Here is a 14,345-nt window from a genome sequence, read left to right as displayed (position 1 = left end):
GGGTGGCGGTGGCGTTGTGGGGCTGGCAGCGTGGAGGGCGATGGTCACAACTGGGCTGATGGCCCCAAGGAGGGTGGTGGCCCCAAGGAGGGTGGTGGCTCTGTGGAGGGTGACATCCCTGTCTGGGTTGATGGCCCCATGGAGGGCGACAGCCCCCTCCAGGCTGATGGCCCCATGGAGGATGACATCAGCTCCGTGGAGGCTGGTGGCCCCCTCCGGGGTGATGTCCTGTCCGTGGTGATGTCCCCAGGGAGGGTGGTGTTCTTCGGGTGTGACGTCCCCATCCGGGGTGACCTCCCTGGGGCAGGGTGACGTCCCCATCTGGGGTAGCGTCTCTGGGGTGATGTCCTGGTCTGAGGTGACATCCCCCCCGGGTGACACCTGCGGTGACATCACACGTTGAGAGTGACGTGACGTCGGGCGTGACGTGCCAGCGGGGCCGGGCCCCTCTCGCCGCCGTGGCCACTGGGCATGCGCCCGTTCTCCCGGAGCGCGCCTCTCGGGGAGGGGGCGTGGCCTAGCTCGAGCCCCGCCCCGCGCCCTATTAAGGGCGACTCCGTCGCCCGGGTGCCCTCCATGCCCCCGCCCCCGGGAGGCCCCGCCTCTTCCTGAGGAGGCCCCGCCCCCTCGCCATGCGGAAGGGCGCCAGTGGCTCCCGCCGGGCCCGGGCCGCGGGTTCGGGTCCCGCTCCCGGCCCGGTGGTGGTGGTGCCGCTCCCGGTGCCGGGCTCCGGGCTCTGCCCGCGGTCCCGCCGCTGCCGCCGACCGCTGCTGCCGCTCCTGGCGCTGGCGGCTGCTGCTGCCGCTCTCCTCTACGTCGCCTGGCCCGGCGGGGAACGGGGCATTGGCCTGGTGAGCGGGGGCGCGGAGGGGAGGGGAGGTTCTCGGGGAGGGGGTGCCCGGCTTGTCTCCGCTGTCCCCGGGAGCCCCCAGACCCCATGGGACCCCCCGACATCCCCCGGGGCCCCCAGCTCCCATCATGGAGGTACCCAATGGATCCCGGGGCACCCAGACCACGCTCCCCCAGGACCCCCCAACATCCCCCAGGGCCCTCAGCCCCCTCCAAGACCCCCAGGGCCCCCTAGACACCATCACGGGGCCACCTAGTGCATCCACGGGCACCTCAGACCCCTACAGGGCCCCCCAACATCTCCCAGGGCTCCTCAGGGCCCCCCAACATCCCCCAGGGCCCTCAGCCCCCTACCCGAGCCCCCCAGACCCCATTATGGGGGCACCTGACGCACCTGTGAGCACCCCAGACCCCTCCAGGGGCACCCAGACATTTCCCGAGCCCCCCAACGTCCCCCAGGGCCCCTCCCCAGGGTACCAAACTCCCTAGGGGCCCCCAGATCCCTCCAGGGACCCCCAAACCTCCCTGGGGGACCCCACCCCTCCCAGACACTGACCCCCCCACCCCCAGCCCTCCCTCGGCCCCCCCTCGGAGCCGGCTCTGCGGGCGCTGCTGGGGCAGCTGGATCCCGCCCGCCTGTGGGATGCCTTCCTGCGGCCCCTCCTGCGGGAACGGGTGCCGGGGGGGCCTGGGAGCCGTGCCGCCCGCCAGGTAAGACCCCCCTATGTTCCACCCCACCCCAGGGTGCCGCTGCACCCACCCCAGGGTGCTGCCGTGCCACCGGGGTTCCCATCCCCGCAGCACATTGTGGGGTGCTTGGGCACCCTGGGGGCCGCCTGGCACCTGGAGCTTGATGCCTTCGAAGCGGTGACTCCCCGGGGCCCAGTGACCTTCACCAACGTGGTGGCCACAGTGGCCCCCGCCGCCCCTCGCCGCCTGGTCCTCGCCTGTCACTACGACACCAAGGTCTTGCCCCCCGGCCCCGGCCAGCGGCTCTTTTTGGGGGCCACCGATTCAGCTGTGCCCTGCGCCATCCTCCTGGAACTGGCAGCCGCCCTCGACCGGCCCCTGCAGCGTGCCAAGGACAGGGTGGGTGATGGGCAGCCTCGGGCCCCAGAACCCCCCCCACGATGCCTGGGTCCTTCCCAGGCCTGTTCCCACTCCAGCCCAGGACTCTCGGGTCTCCACTGGGTGTCTGGGTCTCCCCTGTACCCCCCCCAGGATGCCCGGGTCCCCGCCAGCATCTCCCCCAGGACACCCAGGTCCCTCTTGTCCCCCTGTAGGACACGGGTCCCTCCTAACCCTACCCCCTAGGCCACCTGTGGTGTTGTGTTTTCCGCCCCCCCCCCCCGCCCCAGACACCCGGCTTCCCCTGGAGGCTGGGGTCCCTTCCCCACTGCTTGATGCTGGGGTCCTGGCAGGGTGCGGAGGTGACGCTGCAGCTGCTGTTCCTGGATGGGGAAGAAGCCTTTGGGGACTGGAGCGTCACTGACTCCCTCTACGGCGCCCGGCATCTGGCGGCACGTATGGCCGCCAGCCCCCACGGGCCCCGTGGCACCCAGATCACTGCCATGGTGAGTGGCACCGAGCCCTGCGGTGGTGGTGGGGGTCTGGTGGCACCCAAGGGTGGTGGCATGGCAGTGGGGTGGTCTGGTGGCACCCAAGTGTGGTGACATGGCGTTGGCCCAGCTGGGACAGTCCCACGGCATCTGAGGCTGGTGTCCCCACGGCCATGCTGGTGTCCCCAGAGTCTGCTGGTGCTGCTGGACCTGCTGGGCGCCCGCCACCCCGCCATCCACAGCCACTTCTCCCGCACCCACCACTGGTTCCTGCGCCTCGTCGCCATCGGTGGGACATGGGGATGGGGCTGCAGGGGTGGGGATGGGGTTGGGATGGGGACAGGGCTGGGGATGGGACGGGATGGGATGCAGGGACACAGATGGGGATGGGGCACAAGTGGGATGTGGGGATGGGGCCACGGGTGGGGAACAAGGTGGGATGGGAACAGGGCTGGGGTGGGGACAGGGAGGAGGCTGGGGCCGGCACAGAAGGTTCTGTGCCACTGTGTCCCCCATGTTCCTGGTGCAGAGCAGCGTCTGCAGCGGCTGGGGCTGCTGCGCGCCCCCCCCCAGGACCAGCCCTTCTTCCGCCTCAGCCCGGCCCCAGGACCCGTTGAGGACGACCACGTCCCCTTCCTCCAGCGAGGTGACGTCCCCTGGGGTGCACCGTCCCCGCGTCCCCATGCCGTGTGGCTGGGGCAAGCAGCAGGGTGGGCGGCAGGGGTCCTGCGGGCCGATGTTCTGGGGGGAGCGCGTCCTCCATTGTGTCCTGTGTCCCCACAGGTGTCCCTGTGCTGCACCTCATCCCCATGCCCTTCCCGCGCGTGTGGCACACCCTCGAGGACACCGAGGACAACCTGCACCCCCCCACTGTGGAGGACCTGTGCAAGATCCTGGTTGCCTTCGTGGCCGAGTTCCTGCAGCTCTGAGCCCCGCTGTCCCCCCCAGGGGACTCCGGGCAGCCCTGGACTGCACTGACAGCCACCAGTAAAGTGCTTGGTGACCAATGCTGTGTCCTGTGCTGTCACCTGCCACTGGGACACCCCTGGGGACAGAGACAGGCGAGGCATGGGGACCCATGGGGACAGAGAATAGATATCCCAGGGAGCACCAGGGCCATTAGGGAGGGCAAGGAGCACTATTGGGGTCCTTGGGGACTGCGGGGAGCACTACTGGGGCCACGGGGGATCAGCTGGAGCAGGGCCAGGGTCCCTCTGTGGAGCAGCCAGGCCCCTCAGCCTCCCCTTCCCCTGCCCCAGAGGAGCCAAGATCCCAATTCCTCCAAAAAGAAGAACAAAAAAACCCCCCATTTTATTGCTTGTACCGTACAAATCCGAGGGCAGGTGAGAGCCGCTGGCCAGCCACTGCTACCATGACGGGGATGCTGGGCTGCTGCACCCACCGCTGCCTTGTCAGAGGCTCTCGTTCCCCCGCCCCACTCTGGTATTTTTAAGTTAATTCAACTTAATTTGGGCAACGAGAAACTATGTAAGAAAAAGTGACTTTTCTTGGTTCCTCCTGGCAGGGAAGTGGTACCAGGCACCCAACTCCTACCTCCAAACCGCAGCCCTGCTCTCAGCTGCGCCAGGAGACGCGGGGCGGGAAGTCCAGCTTGTCACTGGCCCGGCTCGTCAGTGCAGGCGCCGTGGCGAAGGCAGTGCTTCCCCCAATGCCGGGTCCCACCAGCACTGCGCTGTGCCGGTGGGGTCTGGAGCAAATGGCCCCTGCAACAGCGGCCTTTACCAAAAGGCATCCATGGAGCATCTGTCGGGTGTGGATCCATTGCCGACAATGGTGCATGCCAGAAGAAACCCAGTCCTGGCACTGGTAGCTGGGGCTGCCAAGCCAGCGGTGTGGCAGTAAGAGCCCTGTCCGTCTGCAACACGGTGCCAAGACCGGAGGCTGTTGGTTCCGGTGATGCCATCATCCACTGCAGATGCCGGAGGACGTGGCTGGTGTCACCGAGCCTGCCATCACGACGGCTCCTGGCTTTAAGGCACCGGAGAAGCCAAACTATTGCTTTTAGGCGTGTGTTTTCCTTAGGGCCGTGCTGACCAGCCACAGGATGAATGTGCTCCCCTCTGCCGAGGTGCCAATTCGGGGTATGATTGGTTTTCGGTCGCTGCAGGTTCAGTTCAAAGCAGAGCTGGGAGGATTTGAGGGGCTGAGATGTGCCCCCCCACAGTCTTGGGAGGGTCCTGCCCTGTCATCCCCCTTCCTTGGGGCAGCCAGCATGAGATCTCAGCTATGGCTTGTCCCCCTGCCCCTTCTGCTGTCAAAACAGCTTCTCCCCAACTGTGAGCAGTGGGTTTTACTGGGTGGAGGGCTGGCCGAGCTTCCAGGGGGTCAAGGCCACAGTTGTGGGGAAGTGGGGGTTGGCTTAAAAAGCTGCGAGCACTTCTAGGAGTTTAAAAAATAATAATAATAATAATAATTAAAATCAAAGCAGTCCTAGGCTAGGGGCAGGAGGCATGGCTCGGTGCTGGTGGGAGCCACAGAGCAAGAGCACTTGGTGGGGTATGGCTTCTGCCAGGCGCCCCGGCGCAATGCCAGCAAGCTGCGGCGTCCCGCCCCCCCTTCTGCTGGTCACAGAAGAGAAATCCCCCCTGCTGTGAGTGAACCCCCAAACCCTCCTCCTCGGAGGCCAAATCCTGCTGCTGCCGGTTACTCCCGTATGCTGGCAGAGTAGGAGAACTGGGGGAAGTGTGTCCGCTGGTCGTTCTCCAGGGAGCCCATGTTGTCATCTGCAAAGCCAGGGACAGGGAAGGGTTTGAGCACATGGAGACACTGACGAAGCTTCCCTGGTGCATTCACAAGCTTCCCTGCTCCCTCCCGCAACAGGAATGCCACTGACACTGCCCAAGACCTCTCCAGGGCAGTGAGAGGGACCCCCAGCTTTTATAGAGGTGTGACAGCAATGCCACCAGCCCCTCGGGTGACATGTGCCACCACGATCGTGATGGGAAAATGAGGTTGCACAAGAGGAAGGGGTATAAGTGATAAAGGGGGTTCCTATCTCTGGGTGGCATTGGCACTTACAGCGATCCGGTGGGGTAATGGTGATGGATTGGGCAGTGAACTCATCGTCGAAATACCGTGTGTCGATCTCGGATGTCACCTGGGGCTTGAATGGCGGGACCAGCTGGTGGAGACCGGGAGAAATGCGCTCGCCAGCAGCGTGCCAAGTGCCCGCCTGCCCCTTCACCCCCTCACAGTGCTCCCTTCCCTTCCTACCTTCTTCTGAACCACGTCCTGCCAGTTGATGGGGGCGAAGAAGCGATGTTCCATCACCTCCTTGGCGTCGTTGGGACCTCCGCCGAGCCTGCGGGCACAGAGAGGCGCGTCCAGAACCGCCAGCAGTGCCTCGGTCCCCCATCCATCCCCGGCAGACCCTCACCTCTGTTTCGGATCCTTCTTGAGCAGCCCGGCCAGCAAGGACTTGGCCTCAGGGCTGAGGGTACGAGGGAAGCGGATCTCCTCCATGAGGATCAGCTCAAAGAGGCGTTCGTGGTCCTGGTTGTAGAAGGGGAGGCGGCCACACATCATCTCGTACATCACGACCCCCAGGCCCCACCAGTCCACAGCGCGGCCGTAATCGTTGTCCTCCAGGACCTGCATGGGGAAAGACGGAGAGTGTGGTGCTGACGAGGCCGAAGAACCAGGCAGCAACATGAGGAGGGAGAAGGGAAACCCATTCTAGATACAACCACTCCTGCAACCCAAGTGTTTGGAAAAGCCCCCGCTGAGCTGCTGCCACCTTGGGCTTTGATAATAACCTCCACAAAAAAAGCCCAAGAGTTTGGAGGAAAGCCTAGCTGTGGGACTGCGTTAAGTACCTCCGGAGCCAAGTACTCGGGAGTGCCACAGAAGGTCTTCATGGTGGCTCCATCTGTGATGCCTTCCTTGCAGAGCCCGAAGTCGGTGATTTTGATGTGGCCATCTTTGTCCAGCATGAGATTTTCCAGCTGAAAAAAAAGCAGACAGGTGGGAGAAAAGGTTTGGAGCTAAGCGGAGTCGGGAGCGGGATGCTGCTTCCCAAAAGGTTCTGTCGGATGGCTGGGGTCTCGATCCGTTGCTGCGTGATGGGGACAAGGGTGACGCCTCCCCACAGGGCGGGTTCAAGCTCTCTCTGCTGAAGCCGAGCTCCCACCCTCCCTTCTGCCACAATGTGTGTGAAAACATCCCCAGACCCGGGGGGAGAGTGTCTCTTCACCACCCACAGCGAGCGGGAGTGGAGAAAGGTGGCTCACGTCAACCGAGCGCGACGCTCTGCCAGCTGAAACCCTTCAAGGCCCCTCAGGGTGATTTCTAGGGGAGCTGGGAGCAACCCCACACCCCCAAACGCCAGCCCAGGAAGATTAAAATTGTGCCGGTGCTAAGACAGAGCGAAGGCACCACTTAATGGACACTGCTGCTGCCAGGCTGGTACCTTAATGTCCCTGTACACCACATCCCGGGAGTGCAGGTACTCCAGTGCAGAGACTATTTCCGCGCCATAGAAACGTGCTCGGTCCTCTGTGAAGACGCGTTCTCTTGAGAGGTGGAAAAACAGCTTGAGGGAAAGAAAAAAAGAGAACAGCTGATCAACAAGTGCTAAAAAAAAAAAAAAAGCCAGTGAAACCCGGGTTAATCGCTCACAGCACGCAGCTAATGCAGTCATATGTGTCCTAAGCTCCTCGCCTTGAGCGGTCAAAATAGGGATGGGCCCCCCTCTGCTCTGCCGGCGGGAGCTGGGGGGAAAACGCTGCTGTGCATCGCCTGTGAGAGTGGCTGCGCGATCAGCTGCATTCCCCCTCACAAGGGAAGTGCGTTGGGGCGGAGAAACAAAGCTGGATGCGAGTGCAGGGTGGAAGGAAACAGAGCCAGTGGCGGCTGGAGGTGCCGCGGTGTCCGCAGCTCCCTGGGCGATGAGGAGGAGGGCCCCAGGGGTCCTGCTTCCTCCCCTGGACGGTTGCTTCATGCATGCGACAGCCTTGCTGCGATATCCAGTGCAAGGAAGGCAAGTGAGGAGCCAGGAAAGCTCGGGCGAGAGGAGAGCCGCTTGCTCTACCTCCCAAAACATGTGCTGAGAGGAGACTGTGGAATAAGTTGTCTGCTAATGAGCTGAAACCAACAATTTAACATGCGACAAGATTCTTCTGAGCCCAGGGGGAGCGCTGGGTCTTAAGCTCCCACCTCTCCACCATTGGCATACTCCATGACGAAGCACAGCCGGTCGTTTGTCTGAAAGGCGTATTTCAGCGCCTGCAAGAGGGGAAAACAAGGTCCGGGAGAAGCTGCGGCGCTCTGCACTTCCAGAGGGTGAGGGGAAGGGAGGGGTCGCTTTGGGGCATGCTGGGCACCCCAGCGTGCTGCCCCTTTGCTCTCTCACTGCCACCAACCGTACTTACGGTGAGGAAGGGGTGCCTGGTGTTCTGCAGCACCCGGCTCTCTGTAACGGTGTGCGCTACCTCATCCTGCAAAGGGAGAAATTAAGCGCTGTTTATCCACCATCGTTTCTGGAAAATCAGAGATTTTTCACTACTGCCAACTATTCCCAGAAAAAAAGCAGGGATGGGAGCTCGAAGCGCCAATCTCCACCCTGTTTTCATTCCCGTGGGGCAAAGTATTCGCTGACTGGATCGTCCAGAGGAGGACGTAGCCACACCGCATCCCCTGAGGGAGGCGAGCAAGTGGATCCCACGGTGTCACCCAACTGCATGTTACAACATGCGCCCAGGGTTTTGAAATAAGGATAATTCCTGGAATCCCCCACTATTTAGAGCACAGCAGGAGCCAGCCACCACTCGGCAGCTTCAGAGGTGCATTTTGAAAGCCATCCCAACATTCGGGGGGTTGGACTAGATGATCTTTAAAAGTCCCTTCCAACCCAAACTATTCTGTGATCCCCTGCCGGCTCCCGACTCTTCCCCTCATCCTCTGGGTGAGCTGGGGCTCGGCACGTACTTTGGCAATGATGACCTCTTTCCGTAGTATTTTCATGGCGTAATAGCGGCCGGTGGCCTTTTCCCGCACCAAGATGACTTTGCCGAAAGTGCCCTTTCCCAGGAGCTTCAGGTAATCGAAATCATTCATGGTCTGGGGAGAAACGGGGAGATGGAGGTGAGTTTGCAGCACGGGCAAATGGGATCTGGGATGGGAAAGGGTTTTCCGAGCTATTTCACCCGCGATCGTCCCAGTGACGGTGGATGCCACGGGGATGAGGTTTATCCCATAAACCTCCCTCATCGCTCGGCAGTCCTAATCCACGGCAATCCCGCCTGCGGCAAGAGACAGTGCCGCGCCAGGGGCTACTTACAGCCTTGGCGCGGGTTTTGCTGACGGCCACCTCCATCTCCTCGGCGCTGGTGCCGTCGTTAGGAGATCCACACTTGTAATCCATTGTGTCTGCCTCTGGTTCCTGGTTCTTCAGGCTGTTAGCTACCGTCTGGATGGCTCGCATCCACTCCTCGCTACAGAGAGAAGCAGGATTGGCAGCACAGGGAGGTGGTGAGGATAATCAACAGGGGCTGTGCCTGCCCCTCCAGCCTCTGCAGGCAGATGGGAGTCACAGCCTAGAGATTTTGGGCCTCTCCTCCAGCTAGGATCAACACAACATGCTGTTTATCACGGATTCCCAAAGGAAGGGGCCATCCCATGTGCCTACCGCTCTTCGGGAGAGTCCACGTGGAAGGTCCTCTCGATGACTGTTGTCCACTGCAAGCATCGGATGACGAAGGTGTTAGGCCGAGGCCTCTCAGTCTTCATCAGCTGGCACTCTGCAAAGGTTCAAAAACAAATTAAAAGAAAAGAGGAGGATGGTTTGGGATCAAATATCCTCATCCCCAAACCTTCCCTAATGGCGTTGGGGATGAAGACACCCTGCCTGACACCGGCTCGTAACTGCGGACAGCCCCGAAGCCACCTGCACCGACATACCCGCTACCGAGAAGTTATTCAGAGGTGGCAAGCTCTGGTCAGACGTCTCTGGCCGTTCCTTGTAGCCGATGAAGGAGCCGTCACTTTTCAGCAGGAAATACCGGGGACGCCATGTTTTGATGTATTCCCCTGCAAGAGAGAGGGGGGCACGGGGTGGCACAGGGGTTTTCAGGGAAGGACCCCTTGTAGCAGGGGTCCCATTGCAGAGACAGAAAATTAAGTGGCAGAAGGACCCCTCATAGATGGAAAATTAAGCAGATGTTTTTCTTCAGCCTGTTTCTAGGAGCTTTGGAGAAGCTCCTGCAAAGAGCAGCCAGCTGCTGTAATTTAGAAGTGTGAGCAGTGGGTTAGCCTGAAACATGCTTGTTCTGAGGGAAGACGGAACACAAAAGCTTCATGCTTCCCCCAGCAGCCCCAAAATTGACCCAAAGCAGCCTCAGCAGCTCTGGATAAAGAGCAAGCATTGGAGGGAGGCCCTGGCTTCCCTCTCTCTGGCTGCATTTGCCTGGAAGCAGGAGGAATCCACAAATCTGCTGGACACAGGGATCCAGCTGGGCTGCTGGTGGGAGAAAGGTGGCTGGAGACGGATGGCTTTCACACCTGCTCCCCTTGCAAACCACCCTCAGCAAGGGAAAGAAAAATAAAAGCCACCTTCGATGGGTCTAAAAATAAAACCCCACGCATGCAGCTGCTACAATGCTGTGACGTTCCCCATGTACAGCTAAAAATAAAAGGGCTGGCTGGGGGTCTCACTGCAGGGCCACGGTGGCAGGTGGCTTGGCAAACCAGGCTAGAGGGTCTGCGGGGAGATGTTAGGATCGTCCTTTGGCTTCCCAATGTGGCAAGCCATTAAAAACGATGCTGCCGGAGGATTCACTTGTGACACAGACTGAATGCTGGCGAAATGGTGCTGCTGATTGCCGGGAGAGCTGCTGAGCTGAGCCAGGAGCAGGAGAAAGCTGAAGGGGGAAGGCGCCAGCGGCTTTTGGGATGCCTTGTGGTGCCAAGGTGCCTTGTGCACCGTTTTGGGGCAAGGAGAAGCGGAGACCCCCCTGCATTTGTGCCGGGGAAAGGTTAAAATTGCCGGTAACTGGAAACTGGAGCTCTCCTTTCCTGGCAGCAGCTGCAGCACCAGATTCCCCATGGTGACCTGGCCTTGGAGAAATGCCACCACTGCTGAGCTGCCTCCCCGGCTTGTTTCCCTCACCTCTCTTGTGCAGCCAGCCCTCCTTCACGACTGAGACTTCGTTCATGGTGGTGCCGCAGGCTCTAAACCCCTCTCTGCCGCAGGACCAGGGAAGTGGCTAACGGCAGCGGGAGGAGCAGCAGGAGCAGAGACAACCTGTGGGAGAAGAGAGAGAGAGATGCTCAAAGAAAGCCGGCAAAGCTCCCGATGCTTTTCTTTCCCCTCCCTCAAGGGGAGGCGGCTGGTTTCAGCACGAAGCAACCCCCACGCACCGATTAAAGACTCTGCTGCACCAATTTCTCAAAAAAAAAGCCACCAAAAAAAAAAACCAACCAGAAAACCCAAAACACACCAAAAATGAAAAAATCAGCATGGCGGCCTTGCAAACCTGGAGATGCTGGGATGGAGCAGGTTTGTCAGCATCATCCCTTTACCTGGTCGGTGTGTGACGAGGGATTAAAAAGCCTTGGGAGGGCTGGACAAGCTCGCAGGGGGAGCACGGTCCCTTGCAAAACAAACAGCTAGAGAAAAATTAATCGGAGTCACCTGACAGGATTAACTCCCCAGGCTCTGAAATCCCGGTGAGTTGGGCGATGGGAGGTGGTGGGACAAGGGGATGTGCCATGTCCTGGTGGTGGCTGGAGGGGATTGTCCCTACCTTGGGTTTCCCCAAAGTCACCTCAGCCTTGCTGCCCTCCCATCCCCTGCCTTTAGTCAGGGTAAAATGAAACCCAACCCCATAAACTTATGGCCAGGCGCAAGGGTTTGGGGTTTTCTGGCTGCATCCGAGGCAAGGCAAGAGCTGGAGCAGCCCGAGACAAATTCCCTGGACACAGTGTTATCCTGACAGAGTTCCTGCTCCACTCCAGTCCCTCTGGATCAGTCCCAGCTCCTGCCTAACTCCCAAACCTCCAGCCTAGTTTTAAAACCTCCCATCTCACCTTTAAAGCTCCCTCCACCGTGGGAACGAGGGGGTTTCCGAAGGGAAGCATGGTGGGCGGGAGGTAAATAATTTCCCTTCCTTGCTCCCATAAATCGGCCCGTGCCTTCCTGATGGGAACCCCCCCGCCACGAGCATCCTGGGATGCTCCTGCGATTCCAGATGGGGAGGAGGATTCTGGGGACTCGCTCACCCCTGAGGCTCCTCCACTCGCCTGGCAGCGCGCAAGGATGCGGGGCAGGCAGACAGGCAATTTGGGCAGAACAAATACGGGCAGGACCTGGCAGCGCATGGAGCTAACACTTCTCCAGCTGCTGAAGGGTCAACCTCTGGATGGGCTCTAGTAAAGAGCTTGTCGATGTTAATTAAAAAGGAAATAAAAAGCTTGCTGCAGAAAAGGGCTGTAATTAATTCTGGAGCTGGCCCAGGAGGCTGAGCCAGCTGCAAGTGTCCCACAAGGGATCCGGACCACGGATGCAAACAAAATCGCAAGAGGCTTTAATAAAAAAATCCCCCAAATGATGAAAAACAGCCCCTAAATGAGCAATTTGACAGGGATGGAGGTTGCAGGATTTTGGGATCGGCTCATCTGGCAGCCAAGCTTCGGCACAGCAGAGAGGACCTGGTGCATCCGCGGCATTGGAGGTGGGTAAAACGGTCAGGACGCGACGAGCCTTCCAACCCAGAGGCAGAGCAAAGATGTTTTCAGTGAGGTCTGGGCATCACTCATTTGCATCCGGGGCTTGTTTCTACGCCGTGCTAATTATCCCGGCCGCAATTAAAAGCCTTAAATGGGTTGTACCTGACCTTTGATTATATTTTTGTGCAAAGCGCGGGATGGCGAGGCTCTCAAACCCGGAGCCTGTGGACTTCTCCGAGCTGACACGGAGTCGTCCTTCAACAGCAATACAAAACCAAAAACGGTGTCGGTTTGGAAAAAAAACCACCACCCCCAAATTGTTGCTTTTTGGGTGCATTTAAGGATAATTATGACAGCAGGATAATCGCAATTCAGGAATTGCCAGCAGCTTGAAGCATCAAACCCCATCACTGTCCTCTCCTCATCCTTGCAGGCACCGGAGAATTTTTAATATGATCCTGACAGCTAACAAAGAGCAGGAACAAGCAGTGGTTGTTAGACACGTTCTCTGAGCCCTGATTGTTGCGGTTATTTCCAACGACGGATGGGGATTGTACCTGCCGCTGAGGGACTCTGACAGCCCATCAGGCACCACGAGAGCGGTTTCCAGACACGCACCAAAAAGTGGCAATTAATTTCAGGCGCGTTCAAGAGACTTTAAACTGGCTGTGAAGTGGCGTTGTAAGAGATTTGCATCTCGAAGTGCGGCGGCGTGCATCCTGTCCCAGGAATGAGCAGCGAGGAGCTTTCAGAGAAGGTCTGAAAGGTATCGGTGCCAAAACCACGGGGATGGGGCGGTCCAAGCCCCCTCCTCCGGAGGGGTGTGGGGGGCTGCCGGGCACCCCCTCTCCCCTGCGGAGGCGGCTGTGGTTGTTACTTACGGGGGGGCAGAGACCCTCAGCCGGGCTCACTCAGCGGGTGGCTGGGGGGATGGATCCCCCAGTGCTGCTGCTCCTCCCTTGGGAGGATACTGGGGAGAGCCCCCCCACCCAGCAGAGATGCCCCAGTCTGCAGAGAGCCCCCAAATCCTGTTCTCCCAGGGCAGAGGCCCCCCAGGCGAGAGACAAACCTCAAATCCCAGAGGCCCACAAGGAGCCCCCCCACCTCAGCTCCCTGGGACAGGGCCCTCCAAGCCTGCCAGGGTCATAGTATAGCCCCCTCCCCAGCCCACCACGGCCCTAAGGCAGGTCCTGCCACGGCATCCCCCTGGATAAGCCCCGCCCAAGCCTGTCAGAGCCCCCCATCTCAGGCCCCTGAGACGGGCCCCCCCAGTCCTAGCAGTCGCCCCCATCTCAGGCCCTTAGGACAGGCCTCCCACGCCTGCCATGGCCCCCCAGCCCACACAGCTTCCCCCACTCCAGTCACCCCAGGACAGAGCTCCCCCACACTGTAAGGTCCCCCCCAGCCCAGCTCGGCCTCTCACTGCAGCCGCTGTCCCCCCCCGCCCCCGACGGCGGGTGGTTCGCTCCCCGCGGCGGGCGGGCGAGCGCATGGCGGGGCCATAAGGGGGCGCTCTCTTCCCCCCCCCCCCCCCCCCGCCCCCGCGGGTGGTGCGGTCCCCGCGGCGCCCCTCAGGAGACGGGCGGGTCCATTCGGCGGCGCGAGGGGGGGAGGCGCGGCACACCCCTGGCGGAGGGGCGCGAGTGGTGCGTTCCGCGCGGCGCCCAGCGGGGGGCGGGCGAACCCACTGCGCGGCGCGGGGAGGGTGGGGGGGGAAGCAGGGCCGGCTCCTCACCTGTCATGGACGCCGCAGGCCCGGCCGGCTGCCGTCGCTCATCACGGTAGCGCCGGGGTTTCCCCCCCCCCCCCCCCCCGTTCCGCCTTATCAGCCCCGACGGCGCCCGCGCTCCCGGAAACCCCGCCCGCTCCGGGCCCACGCACGCAGGAAGCGGAGACGGACGGGGAGGAGGGTGGGGGGGGGGGGGGGTCGAGGGGGGGGACGGAGAGGGACGGACCCCGCTCCTCTCCCGCAGGCCACACTGCGCAGGCGCCCCGCCGCCGCTTCCCACTGCGCCTGCGCGGCGGGGGCAGCGCGCACGCGCGGAGCACCACGACGCCATCCTAACGCGCATGCGCCGCCCGGCCCGCGATACCGGTACTGCGCATTTTGCATATATTTAAATATATTTGCACAGATTCGCCCGCCTCCCGCCCGTGGGTGCACCGAGCTGCTCCAGTCTCAGCAGCCTGGGGCGGTTGTGGAGGGTCCCGGCCGCAGGCTGGGGGGCTCGACCGACACCAAACAGAGCCATT

At 61.2% G+C, this 14,345-nt stretch overlaps 2 protein-coding genes across 7 annotated transcripts; one reads left to right on the top strand and one right to left on the bottom strand.

Moving 5' to 3' along the window:
• Positions 1-47: 47 nt before the first annotated feature.
• QPCTL (glutaminyl-peptide cyclotransferase like) lies at positions 48-3,415 on the top strand. Of its 5 annotated transcripts, XM_087778718.1 has the most exons (7): positions 52-851; positions 1,420-1,560; positions 1,651-1,938; positions 2,271-2,423; positions 2,598-2,697; positions 2,938-3,054; positions 3,192-3,415. In XM_087778718.1, the coding sequence occupies exons 1-7, from the start codon at positions 633-635 to the stop codon at positions 3,335-3,337; spliced, it is 1,164 nt and encodes a 387-aa protein (XP_087634844.1). In that variant the 5' UTR covers positions 52-632; the 3' UTR covers positions 3,338-3,415. The 5 variants fall into 5 exon arrangements, with proteins under 5 accessions (XP_087634848.1, XP_087634844.1, XP_087634846.1 ...); XM_087778722.1 differs by lacking the exon at positions 1,651-1,938 and having other exon boundaries at positions 48-851; XM_087778720.1 differs by lacking the exon at positions 1,420-1,560.
• A 269-nt stretch (positions 3,416-3,684) lies between these two features.
• AKT2 (AKT serine/threonine kinase 2) lies at positions 3,685-14,190 on the bottom strand. Of its 2 annotated transcripts, XM_087778711.1 has the most exons (14): positions 13,828-14,190; positions 10,534-10,668; positions 9,327-9,455; positions 9,055-9,166; positions 8,707-8,860; positions 8,355-8,486; positions 7,799-7,864; positions 7,584-7,652; positions 6,838-6,960; positions 6,245-6,373; positions 5,806-6,020; positions 5,643-5,730; positions 5,448-5,550; positions 3,685-5,152 (listed from the first exon to the last, which is right to left on the bottom strand). In XM_087778711.1, exons 2-14 carry the CDS (start codon positions 10,577-10,579, stop codon positions 5,073-5,075), a joined length of 1,446 nt encoding a protein of 481 aa, XP_087634837.1. In that variant the 5' UTR covers positions 10,580-10,668; positions 13,828-14,190; the 3' UTR covers positions 3,685-5,072. The 2 variants fall into 2 exon arrangements, with proteins under 2 accessions (XP_087634837.1, XP_087634838.1); XM_087778712.1 differs by lacking the exon at positions 7,584-7,652.
• Between the last annotated feature and the right edge of the window lie 155 nt (positions 14,191-14,345).

The sequence above is a fragment of the Nipponia nippon genome, unplaced genomic scaffold (assembly GCF_047370975.1).
Source record: "Nipponia nippon isolate SJK-2023a ecotype South Korea unplaced genomic scaffold, ASM4737097v1 scaffold_46, whole genome shotgun sequence".
Classification (NCBI taxonomy): domain Eukaryota; kingdom Metazoa; phylum Chordata; class Aves; order Pelecaniformes; family Threskiornithidae; genus Nipponia; species Nipponia nippon.
Note: the sequence above shows the minus strand (reverse complement) of the source record. Positions and strands in the feature narration are given on the sequence as shown.